The following is a 23612-nucleotide window of genomic DNA, read 5'->3' as shown; positions in this document are numbered from 1 at the left end:
ACATGTAGTAGTGTTTGTTTGTTTGCTTCCTGGTTAGTTTATATGCTTGTATTTTGCTTTGTGATCTATTTTTTCCTTTTTGCATCTATTTTTCTGCAATGCTTTCCACTAGCTTTCCCAAGTGCTTTGTTTTATCTCTTATGCTTATTATTATTATCCCCTCTATTTTTATAAGGAACTAAATGAAAGTAACTCAAAGAACATGCATGTTGGCATTGAACAGTCAAATCTATGATGCTTGATTTTTTTTCATGTTGAGCAAATCACCATTTCGGAATCAGTATAAATACCTTAGTTTTCTGGCTAAAATAAAGTCAATGACTAAACAGCCACACTAAACAGAATACCAAAATGGAAATACCAAAATGGATAATATTTCTGAAGTGTTTTTTTTTTTTTTTTCATTAACTGTTACTGTTATATACATTGTACACTATAACATTGGATAAAAATGTATTTAACAACATTTCCTTAAAGTTGCAGTTGAACATGATTTTTGTGATAAAAACAACATACATAAATTAAAATAATAATAATAATAATAAAGAACACAAACAAGAAAGGATTAGTAAACAATTTATGATTTTTTTTTTCTGTCTACAAGTACCTCTGTTTCATGCCAAGTCTCTCTCTACAGGGCTGCTCTCAATGTGTTCTCCCAGTCTGTACTCATCCGGAATTACCCTGACCCAGGTGCAGCACCTTGCACTTGGACTTGTTGAACCTCATGCAGTTCACATTGATCCACTTCTCCAGCCTGTCCAGGTCCCTTTGAATGTCATCTCTTCCTTCTTTGGTATCAACTGCACCACTCAGCTTGGTGTTGTCTGCAAGCTGGCTGAGAGTACACTCAATCCCATTGTCTATGTCATTGATGAAGGTATTGAATAGCACTGGTCCCAAGACAGACCCCTGAGGGACATCGCTTGTCACCAGCCTCCACCTGGACATAGAACCATTGACCACAACTCTCTGGGTATGGCCATCGAGCCAATTCCTTACCAAATGGATGGTCCACCCATTGAATCCATATCTTTCCAATTTAAAGATTAGGATGTCGTGTGGGACCATGTTGAAGGCCTCACAGAAGTCCAAGTAAATGACATTAGTCAGTCTGATGTGGTTACTCCATCACAGAAGGCCACCAGATTGGTCAGGCATGATTTGCCCTTGGTGAAGCCATGCTGGTTGTCTCGGATCACCTCCTTGTCCTGCATGTGCCTCAATATTGACTCCAGGAGGATTCGTTCCATGATCTTGCCAGGCACAGAGGTGAGGCTTACCAGTCTATAGTTCCCTGGGTCTTCCTTTCTACCCTTTTTAAAAATGGGAGTGATATTTCCCCTTTTCCAGTCACTGGGGACTTCACCTTAATTGCCATGATTTTTCAAATATGATGGAGAGTCTTGGTGACTACATCAGCCAATTCCCTCAGGACCCTGGGATGCATGTCAACAGGTCCCATAGACTTGTAGTTGTTAAGTTGCATCAGGAGGTCCTGAACTTGCTCTTTGCTTACAGGGGGAGGGACTCTGTTCCTCCAGCCAAAATGTTCAGGGCTTTGAGAGATGTGGGAATCCTGACCACTAGTGAAGTCTGAGACAAAGACTTTTTTAAGTACCTCTGCCTTCTCCGCATCTGTTGTTACCAGTTCTCTGTCTTCATTTGTCAGAGGCAGTACACTCTTCTTAGTCATTCCTTTGTGGCCAATATACCTGTAGAATTCCTTCTTGTTATTCTTTGCATCCCTTGACAAATTTAGTTCTGTCAGTGCCTTGGCTTTACTGATCCCATACATGCACATCCGAACAGCATTTCTGTACTCTTCCCAGGGCATGTGTCCCTGTTTCCACCCTCTGTGCATTTCCTTCTTTTGCCTAAGTTTGATCAGCAGATCCTTATTCAACCATGCATGTTTCCTACCTTCCCTGCTTGATTTATTGCACATGGGAATAGAGAGCTCCTGCACTCTAAGAAAAACAGCCTTAAAGAGTTGACAGCTCTGATCAGATCCTCTGTCCCCAAGGATCGTGTCCCATGGGATCTCACCCACTAATTCTTTGAACAGCTGGAAGTTGGCTCTTCTGAAGTTCAGGGTCCTGACTATGCTTTTAGCCAGGCCCATTTCCCTCAGGATCATCAACTTCACCAGGGCATGGTCACTGCAACCCAGGCTTCCTCCAATCTTAACCTCTTTAATGAGTTCGTCTGCACTGGTGAGCACCAGGTCCAGTAACGCTTCTCCTCTGGTTGGTTTGTCTAATACCTGGACGAGGAAGTTGTCTTCAATGCACTCCAGGAGTCTCCTGGATTGCTTACTGCCTGCCACATAGCTTTCCCAGCAAACATCTGTGTGGTTGAAATCCCCCAGGAGGATGAGAGCCTGTAAGTGCGATGCTTCTTGTATCTGGAGCAAGAAGGCCTCATCAACAGGCTTGTCTTGATCAGGCGGCCTGTAGTAGACCCCAACCACAAGGTGTCCTGTGTTGGTCCAGTCCTTAATTTTTACTGACACACTCTCAGCCCATCCCTCTCTAGACATACGCAAACCTATGGGGCAAGATGGGATCCACTCAAAGGTACTGAAGGAGGTGGCAGAAGTATTCACCAAGCCTCTTTCCATCACTTATCAACAGTCCTGACTATCAGGGGAGGTCACAGTCGACTAGCGGCTAGCAGATGTGATGATCATCTACAAGAAGGGCTGGAAGGAGGATCCAGGAAACTAGAGGCTTGTCAGTCAGACCTCACTGCTGGGGAAGGTTATGGAGCAGATAATCTTGAGTGCCATCTCACAGCACAATGCAGAACAACCAGGTAATCAGGTCCAGTCAGCGTGAGTTTATGAAAGACAGGTCCTGCTTCATGAATCTGATCTCCTTCTACAACAAGGTGACCCACTCAGTGGATGAGGGAAAGACTGTGGATGTAAGTAAGGCCTTTGACTCTGTTTCCCACCGCCTTCTTCTGGAGAAACTCTGTTCATGGCTTGGACAGCTATATGCTTCATTGGGTTAAAACATCCTGGATGGACAGGACAGGACTCCATGGCAAAAGGAGTTAAATCCAGTTGGAGGCCTGTCACTAGTGGTGTCCCCCAGGGTTCAGTACTGGGGCCACTTCTCTTCAATATCTTTATCAATGATCTGGATGAGGAGATCGAGTTCACCATCAGGAATTTTGCAGATGACACCAAGGTAGGCACGAGTATTGATCTGCTCAAGGGTAAGAAGACTGTACAGAGGGATCTGGATAGCCTGGACTGATGGGCTGAGGCAAACTGTACAAGGTTCAACAAGATTAAATCCTGGGTCCTGTACTTGGGGCACAACAACCCCATGCAACTACAAGCTGGGGGAAGAGTGGCTGGAAAGCTGCCTAGCAGAAAGGGACTTGGAGGTATTGTTCAGTAGCCGGTTGAATATGAGCCAGCAGCATGCTCAGATGGCCCTGAAGGCCTACAGCATCCTGCTTTGTATTAGAAACAATGCTGCCAGCAGGATCAGGGAAGTGATTGTCCCCCGTTACTCAGCTCTGGTGAGGCTGCACCTCAAATACTGTGTTCAGTTTCATCGAGGTGCTGGAGCACATCCAAAGAATAGCAACAAAACTGATTAAGGGTCTAGAGAACAAGTCTTATGAAGAGCAGCTGAGGGAGCTGAGGTTGTTTAGCCTACAGAAAAGGAGGTTTATAGGAGACCTTATTGCACTGTACAATTACCTTAAAGGAGGCTATAATGAGGTGGGGATTGGTCTCTTCTCCCAAACACCAGGTGATCAGATGAGAAAATGGCCTTCAGTTGTGCCAGGGAAGGTTTAGGTTGGATATTAGGAAAAAAATTCTTCACTGAAAGGGTTGTGAAGTTTTGGAACAGACTGACCAGGGAAGTAGTTGAGTCACCATCCCCGGAGGTCTTCAAAAAACATGTAAATGTAGAGCTTAGTGACATGGTTTAGTGGTGGACTTGGCAGTGCTAGGTTAACGGTTGGATTAGGTGATCTTAGAGGTTTTTTCCAACCTAAATGATTCAATGATTCTATGAAATTCAACATTTTAGGAAGACAATCAATTTTAAGAACTATAAACCTAGTCAGAAAGGTGAGATAGAGTTTTTGTGTGCAGGGATAAATAAACCAGCACTGTCTATTTAAAGAAATAACAATAATAGACTCTTGAATTTCAGGTTAGTCAAATTAAAACAAACCAAAATAAAGAAAATAAGATTGTGTGGTGTTTCTTTCAGGGCTCTGTGTTACAAAGCAGCTATAAGACGTAATAATATTACTTGTTATTATCACATATATTCAATATAATACGATATAATAAGCATATGTAGTATTTAAACTTAAATTTACAGCTTTTTAGTTTTTAGGGTTGTTTTGTCTTTTTGTGTGTTTGTTTTCCATGCTATTGTGCTGCTGCAGATTCAGGAAGGGTTTCACATATATTCATAATGAGTCAAGCCAGGAAAGAGGGATGTGAGCTGCAGAAAGGGGAAGCAGAAAGGGAAATCGAATTCTGAGGCTTGGAGTAGAATGATAATTTATGAAATCTAATCGACATAGCTGATTTTAGGGGGAAACAAGAAACATGTGTATTACAAGAATTCACTCCTCTTCCAAATTCAGGATAAGACCTGAGTGCCATTTCTCTCCCATTCCATTTTGTATGGAATTATGTCTCTTTGTGGGGAAATACGTGTGTATATTTTTTCTCTACAATTTCACTTGTCTCTTTTGCATGCTGAGCTTCTAGTGTTTCTAACTGCCCCATCCTGTGTCCCTAAACACACTCTTGTTGTCTCTTCATACCTTTATATAAAGTTTATTTTCTTAAAAATGAGAAAATATAGCACTTCCCATCTTTTTTTTCCCCTCCTGCTCTGGAAATGCAGGAATACAGTAATGTGAAAAAGGACCAGCCAGCATGCTTTCACTCAACACTTTCTTTACAAAAAATAAAAAAAATAAAAATAAAAAAAAAAATAAAAAATAAAAGGAGAAACAGAGTATGGGCTACAGCTCAGACCTTTTGGGGTATTTTCTTCCCCTTGATGGAAGGAGGAAAGCAGCACCTGAAATAAGAACCAGAATTCTTTATGCGCTCCCTTACCTATCCCTTGTTTGCAGAAAGAATGCTTTATTCTTTTTTTTAATCCTCCCTCATCTTCTGTATGTTCTGCAAGGAGATGAAGGACTCCACCTGAGAGCATAATCACTAAGACTACCAATGGAGCAGATAGCGCATGATCAAAGGCTGACAGTTCAGTTAAGGCTTTTTCCACAGACAGAGGGATTAAAACTAGACAGTGGTGCATGTCACATACACTATGAAGAAACAGTATAAATTTACACTAATTTTCCTGTGCCCAGTACAGTCAACTAGCACACCTATGCATGGCTTGGAAATCTCTACTATATTTATGTTGACCATTATTGTTAAATGTGACCTCATTCAGTTATATTTATTTTTTTCTAATAATATTACATTAATATTATACATATGATAATATCAAAATATAATTACATTATATTTGAGGGCTTCTGTAGATTTGTGATGCCTTTTTGAAGTTGGTATATACATTAGGAAACGTGAAAGAGTAATCTAGCTTCAGTAGCTATAGAAAAATGTATATAGCTATATATTCATGTGTATTGTTCCTGTTCCTTCTATCTCTCCATATCTTTTACATATTTTAATTTTCAGTTATTTAATGTTTTCTCTTTATTGTTGCATCTGATTATTTTTGTATCATTATATCAATTCCATTCATCTGCAATTGCTCAAGTCACTTGCCCTTGTTAATAAATATCTATTGAGGGTAAGCAGTTCTCTACCCTTACTTATAACAGTAAGAACATCACTTCTAGTGGTGTACACCTAAGCCCATCACTAGCTTTATTTTGACATCTAGTCTGCAGTTCACCCTAGAAGCTTATACTATTCAAATTAATTTTTGCTGTTTCCAAGTTCAGGAACACTAGACAGCTGTTTTATAAATGTTATTTGCATTGAAATTTTTTGAGATTTGCCCAACAGGATACTACTAGTAGGGACTCTACATTTTATTCACAAACAATTATTTTTCCTGCTATACTACAGCATATGCTAATAATTATCAACCACTACATCTAACATATCACTATCGATTACCGCTACAGGAACAAAGTAGATTGAATATATTAACAGTAGCTGGTAGACAACCAAATGTTTGGAAATGTAAGAGGAGAAATATTTCACTACTATTTTTATTTAAAAACTAAGTAATAGCAAAACTACTACCACAAAGATACTCCACTATTGTTATGTCAAACACGTATTCTACTGCATAGTAAAAGATCAGGTCTTCCGATTTGTTTGTGTGAGCTGGTGAAAATTAATTTAAGTTAACTCAGTGAACACAATATTTCTATATGCATGAATTCTATAAGATCACCTCTTTTTTTTGTTGCGACCTTTCAGTCTTTCCCTTCAAAAACCTTCTCTGTGTTTACTAAATAATTCCTTTTTGAAGAGTCCAACATACACTCAAGTTATACTGCAGTTTTACTGGACATTTTTTCTCAGGTAGAAGGGTTTGAATATCAATTTATTTGTTTATTGTCAACACGAGTAAAATTTAATTTAAAAATATTGAGTAAGTCCATCATTCCAGTGTGTTCCTAGGTCATCAAAAATACAAAAGTAAATTTCGTATATTTTTTTCTTGTTGCTTTTTATGAAGCTAAATACTTAAAGGGATTACTCACTGGGAACACTATGTTCCAGCAGGAGAGGCTTGCATTTCTTGTTTCTTACTGATTACCTGTTACCTTTAATCATCACAAAGACGCTAGTGAGAGATTTCTCTTTTTCAGTCCTTTAATGACTTTCTAAACAATGCTTCTTTTCTTTTTATTTTTTCCCAGAAAAAAAAAAAAAAAGTTTAAATATGCTGCTATAATTCCTTTAAAAAGCCTGATAGGGAAAACATCACACCTAAATCATAAGCAAAGAGAAGATGTCAACAATGGAGCTGGTGAAGAATTAGATTTATTTTTTTTACAGATTCACTGAACTCAAAAATTTGTGTTGCTGTCAGCAAGGCTCTATTTTTGAAAGATTGCTTAGTCTGATGACAAAAATTCTGTTTGAAATGATGAGAAGCTAGCTTCTGTGAAGTAACTTCAAATTCTGAGGAAGTCCTCTAGCTCTGTAATAGGGCTTCTGTCTATACCACAACACCTCGACTTTTCAGTCGCCATCAGAAGAAACCTATTGAGACTCCCTGCTTCCATTTTCATTTTTTAAAGAGTATAAAAGATTTATGTAAAACACCATGCTCAAGCACAACTTAAAATTATCATTCATAGCAAATGGATGGCTTTAGCTAGCTGTTTATGTCTTTCACACACAGAAACATACTTTTTACTCCTGCTCTTTAATAGTTCCTGGCTGCAGATGTATATATATAGAGAGAGAATAGTAGAGGTAATTTGGGCCCTATTTGGGTCATTTGGTAATATCATAAAGGCAAATGATTTACATCACTAATAGATTTCATCTTAGAGCTTTCTGAGTTTGATACATCATAAGCCACAAAATATATCCCATTGATGTCAATGGGAAACCTCGGGTAAGGAAAGACAGCTCATCTTACTCCACTGAAACTATATGGACCACTGTATTAGTTGAATGTTCATAAGTCTGACAGGATTTACCCCAGAGTACTAAAGGAATTAGCAGATGCTACAGCTGAACCCCTCTCAACAATTTACCAAAGGTCTTGGCAGCCTGGGGAGGTCCCTTCTGACTGGAAGATAGTCAATGTTATACCTATCTACAAGAAGGGCGCAAGAGAAGACCTGGGAGACTACAGACCTGTAACCCCCTGAAAAAGTTATGGAGAAGGTTGTCCTGGGGCATATTGAAAGACATTTAAAGAACAAAGCTATTATCAAACATAATCAACATGGGTTCACCAAGGAAAGCCTTGTCTTAGTAATTTGATCTCCTTCTATTATAAGATCACCTGCTTAGTGGATGAAGGGAAGATGGTGGAAGTAATCTTTCTGGATTTTAGTAAGACCTTTAATACTATCCCTCATAGTATCCTTCTGGACAAATTATCCAACTGTGAGTTGAACAAGTACATTCTACACTGGGTGATGAACTGGCTTAACTGTAGAGCTCAATGGATTGTAGTGAATTGGGCTACATCTGGCTGGTGGACAGTCGCTAGTGGTGTTCTCAAGGGCTCAATTCTAGGGACAGTTCTGTTCAATATTTTTATCAATGATCTAGATACAATAGTCGAATGCAACCTCAGCAAGTTTGCTGATGATTCTAAACTGAGAGGTGCTGTTGGCTCCCTGGAGGGACAAGAAGCCTTGCAGAGGAATCTAGATAGATTAGAGCATTGGACAACCATCAACGGCATGAAATTCAACAAAGGTAAATGCTAGGTGCTGTACATGAGATGAAGTAATGTCAGACACAAATCAGACTGGGAGACAAATGGCTAGAGAGCAGCTCAGCAGAAAGGGATTTGAGGGTGCTGATTGACTGTAGGCTCAACATGAGTCAACAGTGTGCCCTGGCAGCCAAGAGGGCAAACGGCATTGTGGGGTGCATTTAACACAGCATAGTCAGCCAGCCAAAATAGGTGATTCTCCCACTATATTTAGGCTTGGTGCAGCCTCATCTTGAATATCATGTGCAGTTCTGGTCTCCAAAATATAAAAAGGATATTAAGATGCTTGAATGCATTCAGAGGAACAACAAAGCTGGTAAAAGGGCTGGAAGGTATCTCCTATGAGGAGAGGCTGAGGACACTTAGTTTGTCTAGTTTAGAGAAACGGAAGCTAAGAGGTGACCTTATTGCTTTATACAGCTTGCTGAGGAAAGGAAATGGAGAGGGCGGTGCTGATCACTTCTCCCTGGTAAGCAATGATAGGATGCAAGATAATGGCACAAAGCTGTGCTAGGGGAGATTCAGACTAGATATTAGGAAGAAATTCTTTACCATGAAGGTAGTCAAACACTGGAAGAGGCTTCTTCGTGAGGTGGTTGATACCCCATGCCTGTCAATGTTCAAGAGACATTTGAATAATGCCCTTAATCATACAATCGTAGAATCACAGAATCACAGAAAGATTTGTTGAAAAGGACCCTAAAGATCATCTAGTTACAACAACCCTGCCATGGGCAGGGATACCTCCCACTAGATCTGGTTGCCCAAAGTCCCATCCAACGCGGCCTTGGATACTTTCAGCCTTAACTTATCACTACACTCCTTGATAAAAAACTATTTCCACATCTTTTCTGTAGGCCTCCTTTAAGTACTGGAAGGTCTCCCCAGGCTGAACAATCCCAATTCTCTCAACTTGTATTCATAGGAGAGGTGTTCCAGCCCTCAGATCATCCTCAGGGTCCTCCTCTGGACTTGCTACAACAGGTCTATCTTCTTATGTTGGGGACCCAAGGGCTGAAGCCACCTTACTCTAAGTGGGGTCTCACAAGAACAGAGTAGAGGGGGAGAGCCACCTGCCTGACCTGCTGTCCACACTTCTTTTGATGCAGCCTAGGATATGGTTGGCTTTATGGGCTGCAAGCACACATTGACAAGCTCATGTTGAGCTTTTTATCAACCAACCCCCCTAAGTCCTTCTCCTCAGAGTTGATTTCAATCCATTCTCCACTCAGCCTGTATTTGTTCTTGGAATTGCCCTGACCCAGGTGCAGGGCCTTGCATTTGGCCTTGTTGAACATGAGGTTCACACAGGCCCACCCCTCAAGTCGGCCAGTGTCCCTCTGGATGGCTTCCATTCCCTCCAGTGTGTTGACCGCATCAAACAGCTTGTTATCATCAGCAAGCATGCAGAGGGTGCGCACAATCCCAATGTTCATTTCACTGGCATAAATCTTAAATATTGTCAGTCCCAATACCGGTCACTGAGGAATGCCACCTGTCATTTGTCTCTACCTGGACATCAAGCCATTGACCGTAACTCTTTGCGTGCGACCGTTCAGCCAGTTCCTTATCCACTGAGTGGTCCATCTGTCAAATCCATGTCTCTCCAATTTAGAGATAATAATATGCTTTCACTTTTGGTTATCCCTGAAGTGGTAAGACAGTTGGACTTGATGAACTTCGTAGGTATATTACACATGAATTTTACTTTCTTTCTTTTTTCCTTTTTTTTCTTTTTTATTTTTTTCTTTCTTTTTTCTTTTTTTTTTTTTTTTTTTTTCTTTTTTCTATTTTCTTTTTTCTTTTTTCTTTTTTCTTTTTTCTTTTTTCTTTTTTCTTTTTTCTTTTTTTTTCTTTTTCCCCTCTCCTCTCCTCTCTCCTCTCCTCTCCTCTCCTCTCCTCTCCTCTCCTCTCCTCTCCTCTCCTCTCCTCTCCTCTCCTCTCCTCTCCTCTCCTCTCCTCTCCTCTCCTCTCCTCTCCTCTCCTCCTCCTCTCCTCTCCTCTCCTCTCCTCTCCTCTCGAATCTGGCAAGAGACATGAAAGGCTTCTACAGAACCAACAAAAAGAAGAGTAGGGAAAATGTGGTCCACTTTTCAATGGTGCAGGGGCCCTGGTGATTTGCATGAATCTCTACTGGTAGGACAGACTTCAGCAATCCTTTGCCCCTGAGACCATTAGAAGTCTGGAACGAGGAAGGACAAGGTGAGGGAACACAAACATCTTGCATGTACACAAGCCCATGGGACTTGATGGGATGCATGCAAGAGTACTGAGGGAGATTAGTTACCTCTGAAAGATCATGGCAATCAAGGGAGGTTCCTGAGAAAAACAAATGTCACTCCTATCTTCAAGAAGGCCAAGGAGACAGATCTAGGGAAATATAGGCCAGTCAGCGTTACCTACCTAAATGCCTGGGAAGGTGGGACATATAATCTTGGTCACTTTCTCCAAACATAGTAAGGAAAAGAAGGTTATTGTAAGTAGTCAGCATGGATTTATGAATGGGAAATTATGCCTTACAGACCTGATAGACTTCTACAATGAGTTGACTGGCTTGGTGGTTGAATGGAGAGCACTGGATGTTGTTTATCCTGACTTTAGCAAGGCTTTCTACACTATCTTGCGTAACATTCTCATTTACAATTTAATGATGTACTGACTAGATAAGAAGTCATTGAGGTGGACTGAAAACTGGCTGAACTGCCAAGCTCAAAGGATTGTGATCAACAGCATGAATGATAGCTGGCACCCAGTCAGTAATGGCATACCCCAGGGATTGATGCTGCATCCACTATTATTTAATATCTTCATGATATGTATGATGGGACAGAGTGCACTCCCAGTGGGTTTACAGACGACACAAAACTGAATGTGTTTGATATACCGTATAGATGTGCTGCCATTCAGGTAGCTCATGAGGTTCAACAAAATATTCAACAAGAGTCTGCAGCTGAGGAATAGCTCTGTGCACTAGTACAGACTGGCAGATAGCTGGCTGGAAAGCAACTTTGCAGAAAAGGTCCTGGGGGTACAGATGGACACCATGCTGAACATGACCCAGCAATGTGCACTTGCCATAAAGAATGCCATCAGCCACTTGGACTACATTAGGCAGAGCATTGCCAGCAAATTGAGTGAGAAGATCCTACCCCTCCATTCAGCACTGGTGAGACACGTTAGGGGGGTATGTCCAGTGCTGGTATCCCCAGTACAAGAGAGACATGGATGTACTGGGGCAAGTCTAATGAAGGGTAACAAAGATGGTTAAGCAACTGGACATGTAATAGAGCTGGGATTGTTCAGCCTAGAGAAGAGAAGCTTCATGGGTATCTTATCATTGTGTATAAATACCTAGGGAGTAAAGGAGACAGAGCCAGACTTCTTAGTAGTGCCCTGTGACAGGACAAGAGGCAAGGGGCACAAACTGAAACACAGTAAATTCCATTTAAGCAAAAGAGAAAACCTTTTTCCTGTAAGGGTGATTGGACCTGACAACAGCTTGCCCAGAGAGGTTGTAGACTCTCCATTCCTGGAAGTATTCAAATTCCTACAAGACACAGCCCTTAGAATTGTGCTTGAGATGACTCTCCAAGCAAGCAGGTTGGACTAGATGAGCTCTGGAGGCTTCCAGTCTCAGCTATAAATTCAATTTATTTGATCTTTATTTGTATAGAAATTGACCTTTGAACTTGGCGCACTCTACGTTATAATTGCTATGTAATATCTTACAATAGCCCATTAAAACACAAATATAGTTCATCAATTCTGTTTTTACAGTTTTCCCACGATACAGCTCGTGCTAATAGTTACGCCTCAGAACTTGCCTGAAATTTCTGTACATAGCTTGTGACTTTTCATGATATGGAAAATAGCAGTGGAAGTCACAAGGAACTTTACTTGGCTCAGTGGCAAAGTGGACTTCATTGAGTGTGAAAATTTGAGGAAAATACAAATGTGAATGGACAACATGACAGAAGTAATTAGATGGATTATGTTTGTTAGTTATTTTCAGTAACACCACAGTGAAGATGTATACAGCTAAATATTTTAAAAATAAGCAGAGCTAGTAAAAATAAAATTTAAAAAATAATAATTTTCTGAAGATTGGAGGAAAAATAAAGATATTTTTTAAATCTTACTTATGATTCATCCTAAAGATAGACAAAATACTTTGTAAATGCCTCATGGAATTGTTCTTTTAATTACTTTTTTTTGAACATTTTATAAACTCCACATCCATGCTTTCACTTCAAAAAGAGATTCTTGTTTCAAAAATGGACTTCGTTTCTTCTTGAAAAGAGTTTATGATAAGATCCCAAGTTAGCAGAGTACAACTGCCATTTTTTACATCAATGAGTGCATAGAAAAGGAAATAGGACAAGGAGAAAGAAAAGGAAAAGGAAAAAAAGAGAAGGGAAAAAAGGAAAAAGGAAAAAGGAAAAGGCAGAGGGAAAGGCAGAGGGAACAGAAAAGGAAAAGGAAAAGGAAAAGGAAAAGGAAAAGGAAAAGGAAAAGGAAAAGGAAAAGGAAAAGGAAAAGGAAAAGGAAAAGGAAAAGGAAAAGGAAAAGGAAAAGGAAAGGAAAAGGAAAAGGAAAAGAAATGGAAACAGAAAAGGAAAAGGAAAAGGAAAAGGAAAAGGAAAAGGAAAAGGAAAAGGAAAAGGAAAAGGAAAAGGAAAAGGAAAAGGAAAAGGAAAAGGAAAAAGACAATTTGAAGACTTCACATTTTTTAAAGCTTTATTAGAATGTATACTTTGGAAGAACTGTAAGTGCCTAGCTTCATCTATTGCAATAAAATATAGCAGATAAAGATATTACTGACCATATGGCAAAGAAATATATTATGTCTCCAGTAGCAACACATCAGAATATTTATCACTAAATGCCTAACCTGGATAATGAACCAGAACCAGAAACTGGTTCTGTTTAGGTTCTGTTCTTAGTACGTTTTACTATTCCTACAAATATATATCTTCTTCCATCTTTTTTACCCCTTTATACTCCTTAAGCCTCTTTTCTGGCAAATTGCTAGTAACGGTGATAAAATTAAGATGTAAATATTTTGTAGATATTTAGGTCAGAATTAATCCAAACATTTTTTTTTTCTACTTTAATTATTTGCATATATTGAAAGGGCAAATACCTGTGATGTGAAAGTGCTGAACTTAAGTGCAAAAGTAACATTATTGAATTCAGTTGTTCATCTAGCATGACTAAAAAATAAATAAATAAATATGTGATTCAGCATATGAATTCCCAAATATTTGTCACTTTGAGTTAGTTGCTCATTTATTTTGCAAATATAAAAGATGCACTGAATGTTAATGTTCTTAAGAAGAATTCCAAGGTCTATGAAATTTACAGAGGCTTATCAACAAATTGAATGGATAAAACAACATATATAAGAATATGCCGAGATTATAAAGGAGGATATTGAACTGAGAAATTTGGTGGGGAGGGAAAAGTAGAGAATTTGAAGATATAAAAGCAGACTTTTTTTCCCCCTAATTACTAAAATTTTCTAACAATTACATGTATGATTGTGTACCTTCATTGCCTATTCTCTATGCTGTTATGTTACGAAAAATAACATTATACACAGGGAAATTTAATTAACTGGTCAGGGAAATCAACCAATAAATATATTTTCAATTAAAATATTTTAATGCAGTATATTAATGTATGTTCTGTAATCTTTTTTTTTTTTTTTTTTCCTTCTCATTTTATCCCCCATTTTTGGCTGTTGGTGCTTCTTGCTTTTTCTCCTTCCTGTTTGATCAGTGGTTTTTGGCCAGTTTGTATTTTTCCAGACATCACTCCACGATGTGGTTGAAGTATATGATGGCCCATCTCTGCAGTCATCATTGTTATCTTCTCTCTCAGGATCTCATTCAGGTATCTGTTAACAGAACTGTCATTAAACCATCATTTATTTTATATAAACTATAAAGATAGTGTAGTTGAAAAAAAAAAAAAAGAAAAAAAGAAAAGACAACTGTCATATTTTCTTAGATACTGTTCAGGGAAATATGTGAAATCAGGATTTTCAAATAAAAACCTAATCACTCAAAACTGTGTTCATTAATGAAGAAATAAAAGCCAAGTGGATTTTTTTTTTTTTTTGATATTTAGTTGTTACAGTGTGTATTTGGGGCTTCTTACTTTATGCCTCTATTACTTTTATCTAGTGAGCATTCTGAAATGGATATTATACATTTAAAAGGGAAGCCAGCATATTTTTTATAACAAAGTGAAATTGTATAGATTATGTGCATGTTGACTTGATTTACAGAGGCATGGTGTGTATATACATAAATATATATATATATATACTTTTTATAAGGGAAAAATATATATTCATAATAACTGTGATGAGTTTTAGTCCCCCTTTTCTAGAACAATGTGATACTGCCAACTTAAGATGTTGAATCTATCCTGCCAAGTTAAAGAAACAGAACAGGACTGGGAGGGGGGAGGTGGGGGTCGTCTTAGCTGTAGAGCTGTTTATAGGCATTTTGTATGCTTCTTTAGTAAAAACTGATTATGATAGCTTTGTATTTGCTTTGTTTGAGTAGGTGAATCCCTTCCATTGAGCTCAGGTAACCAGATCACGGTTAGATTTACTTCAGTTGGACCAGTAACAGCTAAAGGATTTCATTTTGTTTATCAAGGTGAGAGCGCCTGGAAAAATTTGTAAATTTATTAATTTCTTCACAAGTTGTAAATGATCAGAGAGGAACAGACTAAAAATGAAAAGGAAAATAATAGCTTGTTAATGATGTAACAAGTTTCATGATTTCTGCCTGTTTTTAAAAATAATGTTAGTACCATTCTTTCATTTGTATTTTAAATGTTAAATCAAATAATTAAGAAGCATAAGGGAGGTTCCAAATTTAAGAAGGCGGTTATAGAATACAACTGTTTTTATGTTTGCTAATATGTCTGACTAATGCTAGATATATCTTGCTGCTCAAACTGGTTTATCTCTCAATTTAAATATGAATAACTGCAAATGGTATTACCTGTGGGTGAATCAGTGATCTTTCTATTACTAAACTGCTTCCCTTCATTTACATTATTTGCCTTTTTATGGGTAAAACACAGAAATGGTTATACATCAGTACCTGCAACTGCAATCCATTCTGCTATGGATTCTAAATCCTGATCTGGCAGGCATAATACACATTTAGAAATCCACATGAATAAATGTAAATACCTATCTGACACAGAATTTTTTTTGGTTTTGTTTTTCTTTTTTTAACCATTAGATGAACATTTCATAGCGATATTTCTTTTCAATGCCATTTTAGAAAGGTTTCATTATGGATTTTATGCATTGCTTTTGTCTTGGCAAGGATATCACTGCTATGCGCTTCTAAATAGTAACTCAGTCATCAGAAGTATGTAATCCACATTGTGAAGATCAAGTTGGGGATTAAGCAGATGTTCTTAAATGGCAAATAACTGAATGTTACTTCCAGTCATTCCAAATATTTGTGGTTCAAAATCTGTATTCCTCCACCAAATCTAAAATTAAGAATCCACAATTCTTTGTATGTTTGCAGCTGTTCCAAGAACAAGTGCAACACAGTGCAGCTCTGTGCCTGAACCAAGATTTGGAAAAAGGATTGGAAATGAATTTGCAGTTGGGTCATTGGTTCTTTTTGAATGCAATCCGGGATATATCCTTCATGGATCAATAGCAATTAGATGTGATACAGTACCAAATGCATTGGCACAGTGGAATGATTCGCTCCCTACATGTGTTGGTGAGTTCTTTAGGCTTTTTAATAGAATTAATTGCTGCCTAAAGTGTTGACCATTATCTCTAGCTGAATGTGTTCCTTCGTTGTCATCCACACAATATTTTATTCCTGCTTACTTTTATTCACTTTCTTCTCCATTCAAGGTTAAGATTTTATTACCCTTTCAATTCTAACTTTGCTGTGATATTTCATTAGTTTCATGAACATACCCTTCTATTATAAATTATATGTTACCTTCTTTTACATTAACATCAGTGACATCCCTCGTTATCCTTTAATCAAGTTTCAGAAATAACAGTTTATTCTCTGACTCCTTCAAGACTAAGATGCTCTCACCTTTTAGATCTCTAATAAGATATTGTACGCTCTTATGAAGAAGACTACTATATTAAAGATTTAAAAATAGTTAAGTTAATATTTCAATGCTTGTCAAAAAAAAAAAAAACAGTAATTTTCCAGAGCAGAAAATATATCTCATCTGGTTCTGGTCATACAAGATTAAATTCTCAACTTTTAAGTCTTAAATTGATGTGCATCTATTGACATTAATAAAGCTGATCTGTACTAACTGGAAATCTGGTGATACCTCTGAAAATTCTCAGAGTAAGGAAATAAAATTATATTGGTATATTTTCCATAGGTTTACATCAAGGGCAAATACAACACATTGGCTGCTGTACATGTTATTTTTTAATAGAGTTGTTTTTTTTTTTAATATAAAAAAAAAATCAGTTGTTTATAAATGAATCAAAATTGGTTGTCATTTACACGGATTTTTTTCTGCAATGCCATCAAACTTTTCCACCTGTAGCATCTGTTGCAGTACCAACTGTGCCATACATTAATTCTGTGCAAATTGAATACATTAAAAAACATTCATTTTGAGGATGAAGGCATCTGAAGAACACAGTTCCCAACCCAAACAGTAAATGTACGTATGAGTTAAAGCTACTTTACTATTCTTGAAAGAGAATAGATTTTTTAGAAAAATCATTCTAACCTACTGCAAAACCATACTATGGAACTGACCCCAGCATAAAGAAGTATATAAGCAGAGTTTTAGATGAGTGGAGGAGGAAGGGAAAAAGGAAAAAAAACATTTTTAATTAGGTTGGTTTTGAATCCTCTTTGTTTAATCATATGATGCTGCATGGCAGAGACTGAGTGGTTTTCAATAAAAACGAAATGTTTCCTCCATAATATTAAAATCTTGACAGAGATCACAACTAAGTACCACTGGGGTAATATTAGTAAAATAGGATTAACAATATATTATACATGAATAATATTTATTTGGACTCTTTCAGTCAAAATGAATAGAACCATGATTTATATATCAGTAAGAAACTGAAGTATTTATCTATACTTCATTTATCCTCGATTACTACAGTAGAATCAATATAATTGCACTGTTTATACCCTTGAAATGTATTCACTTTTTTTTTCTTTTTTTTTTTTTTTTTCAGACATAACAATTCAGCAAAGTGTTGTAATAATTATTTTGGTCATTGATCACAATATATTATATACATATACATATACATATAGACTTATTCTGTGAAAGACAAACTGTCTTTAGGCAAGCTGAACTGTGAAAGGGTTACAGGCCACTTTACGTGTGAAAATTACTGTGCCAATAACAGTGATAAAATATATATGAGGATAAAATTCCATTGAACTTAATCAGTTCAATAATTGAAGTGGTAGACCTGACCACATTAAATTGCCTTAACTCTAGTGAATGTTTGAGTGTTTTCTTACAGTTAGCAGACATCAATCATTGTGTCCATCCTTTTACAAGTAATTATTTAAATGTTTTGAGTTATACTGACCTTTAGTTTATCCATGTAATTTGAAGAGATTCTATCAATTATATGCCATACAAAATGTAGCTACAGTATTCGTTATTAAGTGGCATTCTTCTACGTATTTTATAAATCCTCATACTTTTATCTAATGAAATCAATTCAGAACTTATCGAAGTTGCATAGAAATGATACATTAGCTTCTGTTTAACATCTTTGTTGGCAACATGGACAGCTGGATTGAGTGCACCCTCAGCAAGTTCGTCAACGACAACAAGCTGTGTGGTGCGGTTGGTACTCTGGAGGGAACAGATACCATCCAGAGGGACATAGACAGACTTGAGAGGTGGGCCTGTGTGAACCTCATGTTCAACAAGGCCAAGTGCAAGGTCCTGGCAATTCCAAGAACAGGGCAATTCCAAGGGTCAGGGCAATTCCAAGAACAAATACAGGCTGAGTGGAGAATGGATTGAAATCAACTCTGAGGAGAAGGACTTAGAGGGGGGTTGGTTGATGAAAAACTCATCATAGGCATGGCAATGTGTGCTTGCAGCCCAGAAAGCCAACCATATCCTGGGCTGCATCAAAAGAAGTAGGGACAGCAAGCAGGTCAAGAGAGGGTGATTCTCCCCCTTTACTCTGTTCTCATGAGACCCCACCTAGATTACTGCCTTCAGCTCTGGGATCCCCAATATAATAAGAACATGGACCTGTGAGAGCAAACACAGAGGAGAGCCACAATCAAAGGGCTGGAACACTTCTCCTGTGAAGATAGGTTGAGGGAGTTGCTTTCTTCAACCTGGAGAGAGAAGGCTCCCGGGAGACCTCATTGCAGACTTCCAGTACCTAAAGGGGAGCCTACAAGAAAGCTGGAGAGGGACTCTTTATCAGGAAGTGTACCATTACAAGGAGTAATGGCTTTAAACTAAAAGAAGGGAGTTTTGGATTAGATAGAAGGAAGAAATTCTTTACTCAGGGGGTGGTGAGGTACTGGAACAGGTTGCCCAGAGAAGCTGTGGCTGCCCCATACCTGGCAGTGTTCAAGACCAGGTTGGCTGGGGCTTTGAGCAACCCGGTCTAGTGTCTAGCACCCCTGTCCATGGCAGGGGGGTTGGAATTAGATGATCTTTATGGTCCATTCCAACCCAAAGCATTCCATGATTCTAACAGTTTGTTAAACTATCTCATCAATCTTTTCCTTCAACTTCTTAAATACCAACAGAATATCTGTATCTAGATTAAGCTTTAATTTTATTTGTCCCTGTCAGAGCATCTAATGATCTAGACAAGATACATTCAAGTTGATCATTCAGAAGGGAAATGGTGTTGACGTATGCCTCTGTCTTATTCCATGTGTAACACTTCTATTAATTCATGCACACAGATATGATGAGTGAAGTAAGCCTTTAGCAATATCTTTACTAATACGACAGATCTATAGTCTGTAATTGCATAATTCATACAAGCAAAGAAGAGTTGCCAAGGAGTTGAGACTGGTGATATTGATTATTTAGACAATAAAAATAGCAATATTAAGATAGAATTTTTCTGTTTTAATCCTTTCTACTGATAAAATACATAACTGTTCAAACTTCATTCTTAAGCACTAACAATTAAGCTTTATATTTGTGAGGTTGCTAGGACATATTGGAATGAATTTTGTTTGTTAAAGGTCAAATAAATAAGACAGGGGAATATGAATGAATCACGGAATCGTAGAACGACATGGGTTGGAAGGGACCTTGAAAAATTGTGTAGTTCCATGGGCAGTGATGCCACTTTGTTGTTGGTGGTGTTGGTGGTGGCGGGTTTTGTTGTTGTTGTTGTTCCTGAGGCAAATATAATTTTTTTAAGTGTAACATAAATTTACAAAAGTTTTCAGCCATGGTATGATGAATGTTGTGTAAGCTTTAATAATAGCTCTTCTCACTTCTGAGGCTTTGCACTTCCTTTTTTGACTTGTGGATTTCCTTTCAGTGCCCTGTGGTGGAATTTTAACAAAGCGCAAAGGGACCATTTTGTCTCCGGGTTACCCTGAACCTTATGACAACAATCTGAATTGTGTGTGGAAGATCACAGTACCAGAGGGAGCTGGGATTCAGGTAAGTATACTTGTTATTTTCATGTTATCATCATGTTTAAAATTGTTTTTTCCTGGTGCAAGAGCATGAAAAGAGTATTCATACATTCTTTCTCTCACTAATGATGGTCACAGTGGAACTCATTGCACATCTTTTCATTCACACAGTTCTTAAAAGATATAAGATTTAAAGAAATTTTAAAAGATATACCTGTAACATTTAACGTGAAAAAAAAAAAAAACTGCTAAAATTTTAACATATATTATTTCAGTATGTCAATGATTCATTGTAAGCAAGAGGGAATAAAGATGCTTCCCCATGTGTTTTTTTTTGTTGTTTGTTTGTTTTGTTTTGTTTTCCTCCCTCCATCAAATTACATAAATCTTGTTCTTGCAGTGTTCTTGCAGAGATGGGTTCTTTCCATGGAGAGATTATGTATGTTTTCCTAGAAGTTCTGTTATTTTACATATAGTTACCAAAGTTCATTTTTACATAAACATGCTTCAACTGCAGTTGGGAATGAGTCCTTTAAAATATTGATGTAATTCTGTTTTACAAAAACTTAGATTAAGACCTTCATGGAACATATAGCAGAAAAATATCTATAAAGCTAGGTTATATATATATATCACTTTCTAGTGAGAAATTTAGTGAGGCAGTTATGTCTAATATAATAGAACTTTCAAGCTTCATCTCATTAAATTTCTACCATAACACTTATCAAGAAACCATGGTAGCAAGTTTTCTATGCCCTTGCTTCAAAAGCAAAATAAAATAAAATAAAATAATAATAATAATTTTAAAAGAATAAAGAACTTAGTTTCTGTATATAAAGATGTAATAAAGGTCCAATTGCCTATTGGAGTCTATTTAAAATTGAAAAGATTATTTCTAAATTTACGTTTAAAAGTTTTGGAAAGGAAACAGGATAACCATTATTATATCTGTTTTTTAATAAATTATATTACAGAGATTTTAACGTATCCTAATGCGTCAAGAGTTTTCAAAATCACAGAATGACAGAATCACAGTATTGTAGGGGTTGGAAGGGACCTCAAAAGATCATCGGGTCCAACCCCCCTGCCAAAGCAGGTTCCCTGGAGCAGGTTGCTCAGGTAGGCATCCAGATGGGCCTTGAATATCTCCAGAGGAGACTCCACAACCTCCCTGGGCAGCCTGTTCCAGGGCTCCGTCACCCTTACTGTGAAGAAGTTCTTTCACATGTTGGTGTGGAACTTCCTGTGATCCATTTTTTGGCCATTGCCCCTTGTCCTGTCCCCACAAGCCACTGAAAAGAGGTTGGCCAAATCCCTCTGTCTCCCACACTTCAGGTATTTGTAAACATTGATAGTATCCTCTCTCAGTCTTCTTTTCTCCAGGCTGAACAGACCCAGGTCTCTCAGCCTTTCCTCATAGGGAAGATGCTCCAGGCCCCGTATCATCTTTGTGGCCCTCCGATGGACTCTTTCCAGGAGATCCCTGTCTTTTCTGTACCAGGGAGCCCAGAACTGGACACAGTACTCCAGGTGAGGCCTGACCAGGGCAGAGTAGAGGGGGAGGATCACCTCCCTTGACCTGCTGGCCACACTCCTTTTAATGCACACCAGGAACCCATCAGCCTTCTTGGCCACGAGGACACACTGCTGGCTCATGGTCAACCCGTCATCCACCAGGACCCCCAGGTCCTTCCTGGAAGAGCTCCTCTCCAGCAGGTCATCCCCCAGCCTGGACTGATACATGCGGTTGTTCCTTCCCAGGTGCAGGACTCTACACTTGCTCTTGTTAAACTTCATTTGGTTTCTTCCTGCCCAGCTTTCCAGCCTGTCCAGGTCTCGCTGAACGGCAGCACAGCCTTCTGGTGTGTCAGCCACTCCACCCAGCTTTGTATGATCGGCGCACTTGCTAAGGGTGGACACTATTTCCTCATCAAGGTCGTTGATGAAGATGTTGAACAAGACAGTATAGTGTTGAACAAAATAGTATTTCATACTTTACTGCTACTTATAGTATATATATAGTATTTTATAGTTTACTGCTATATAATCATTTTGAAAATTCTGTTTCTGTTTGAAATAACTAAAATATTTAATAAAAATGTAAAAAGTTTACAGAAAACAGAAACATCACAAATGCAACCTAATTTCATACATTGTAACATTAAAAAAAATTATGAGTTCTATTTTCAAAGAGCCATCACTGCCCATCAGCAATAGTATTTATAAACTAAATCAAATTTGAGACTGTTTTTGAAGAACACTACTTGATTAAAACAGTTAAGTTAGGATCCTGCATCCTCTGTATTTTCTATACAATCAGTAATGAAAGCTAAAGACTGTGAAGCTATTTCAGAGCATTTAAATTAGACATTGACTGCGGTCCTGAGTTAGGCACTCACTGCTGATTCCTGGAAGAGTTTATATATCATCAAAGACCACATTAGGTGACTAAATCAGTGGTCCTGGTCAAATGGAGAGGTCCCAGATGACTGGAGACTTGCTAATGTGACACCCATCTATAAGAAGGGTCATAAAGAGAATTTTGGAAACTACAGGCCTGTCAGCCTGACCTTGGTGCCAGGAAAGCTTATAGAACAGATCATCTTCAGTGCAATCACACAGCATGTGCAGGGCAACCAAAAGATCAGACCCGGCCAGCATGGGTTCATGAAGGGCAGGTCCTCCCTGACCAACCTCATCTCCTTCTATGACCAAGTAACCCACCTGGTGGATGAGGGAAAGGCTGTTGACATAGTCTACATAGACTTCACAAAGGCCTTTGACATGGTCTCCATCAGTATTCTCCTGGAGAAGGGGGAAGCCCGTAGCTTGGACAGGTACACTCTTAAAAACTGGGTTAAAAACACTCTGGATGGCTGGGCCCAGAGAGTGGTGGTGAATGGAGTGAAATCCAGCTGTCGACTGGTCACCAGTGGTGTTCCCCACAGGTCGGTGTTGGGGCCCATCCTCTTTCATATCTTTATTTATGATTTGGATGAAGGAATTGAATGCACCCTCAGTAAGTCTGCAGATGACACCAAGTTGGGGGGAAGTGTCGATCTGCCAGAGGATAGGAAGGCCTTGCAGAGGGACATGAACAGGCTGGATTGATGGGCCAAGGCCAATGGGATGAAGTTTGACAAAACCAAGTACCGGGTCCTGCACTTCGGTCACAACAAACTCAGGCAGCACTGCAGGCTTGGGGCAGTGTTTGTAAAACTGCGTGACAGAAGAGGATCTGGGAGTATTGGTCAATGCTCGGCTGAATGTGAGCCAGCAGTGTTTCCAGCTGGCCAAGGAGGCCAACAGCTCCCTGGCTTGTAACAGGAATAGCATAGCCATCAGAACCAAGGAGGTGATTGTCCCCCTGTACTCTGCTCTGGTTAGGCCGCACCTTGAATACTGTGTTCAGTTTTGGGACCCTAACAACAAGAAGGACATTGAGGCCCTGGATTGTGTCCAGAGAAGTTGGTGAAGGGTCTAGAAAACAAGGTCTATGAGGAGCGGCTGA

The 23612-nt window shown here is 38.6% G+C and overlaps 1 protein-coding gene across 6 annotated transcripts in view; it reads left to right on the top strand.

Moving 5' to 3' along the window:
* CSMD3 (CUB and Sushi multiple domains 3) overlaps positions 1 to 23612 on the top strand; it is a 710416-nt gene that overhangs the window by 566800 nt on the left and 120004 nt on the right. For 4 of the 6 annotated variants that reach the window (XM_040546910.1, XM_040546915.1, XM_040546913.1 and 1 more), the window contains 4 exons: positions 14235 to 14348; positions 15026 to 15124; positions 16019 to 16222; positions 20002 to 20126. In XM_040546910.1, coding sequence (XP_040402844.1) covers positions 14235 to 14348; positions 15026 to 15124; positions 16019 to 16222; positions 20002 to 20126 — 542 coding nt within the window. The remainder of the gene's footprint in view (positions 1 to 14234; positions 14349 to 15025; positions 15125 to 16018; positions 16223 to 20001; positions 20127 to 23612) is intronic. The other 2 variants (XM_040546914.1, XM_040546911.1) reach the window with 1 other exon arrangement.

This window comes from Cygnus olor, chromosome 2, assembly GCF_009769625.2.
Source record: "Cygnus olor isolate bCygOlo1 chromosome 2, bCygOlo1.pri.v2, whole genome shotgun sequence".
NCBI classification, from domain to species: domain Eukaryota; kingdom Metazoa; phylum Chordata; class Aves; order Anseriformes; family Anatidae; genus Cygnus; species Cygnus olor.
Note: the sequence above shows the minus strand (reverse complement) of the source record. Positions and strands in the feature narration are given on the sequence as shown.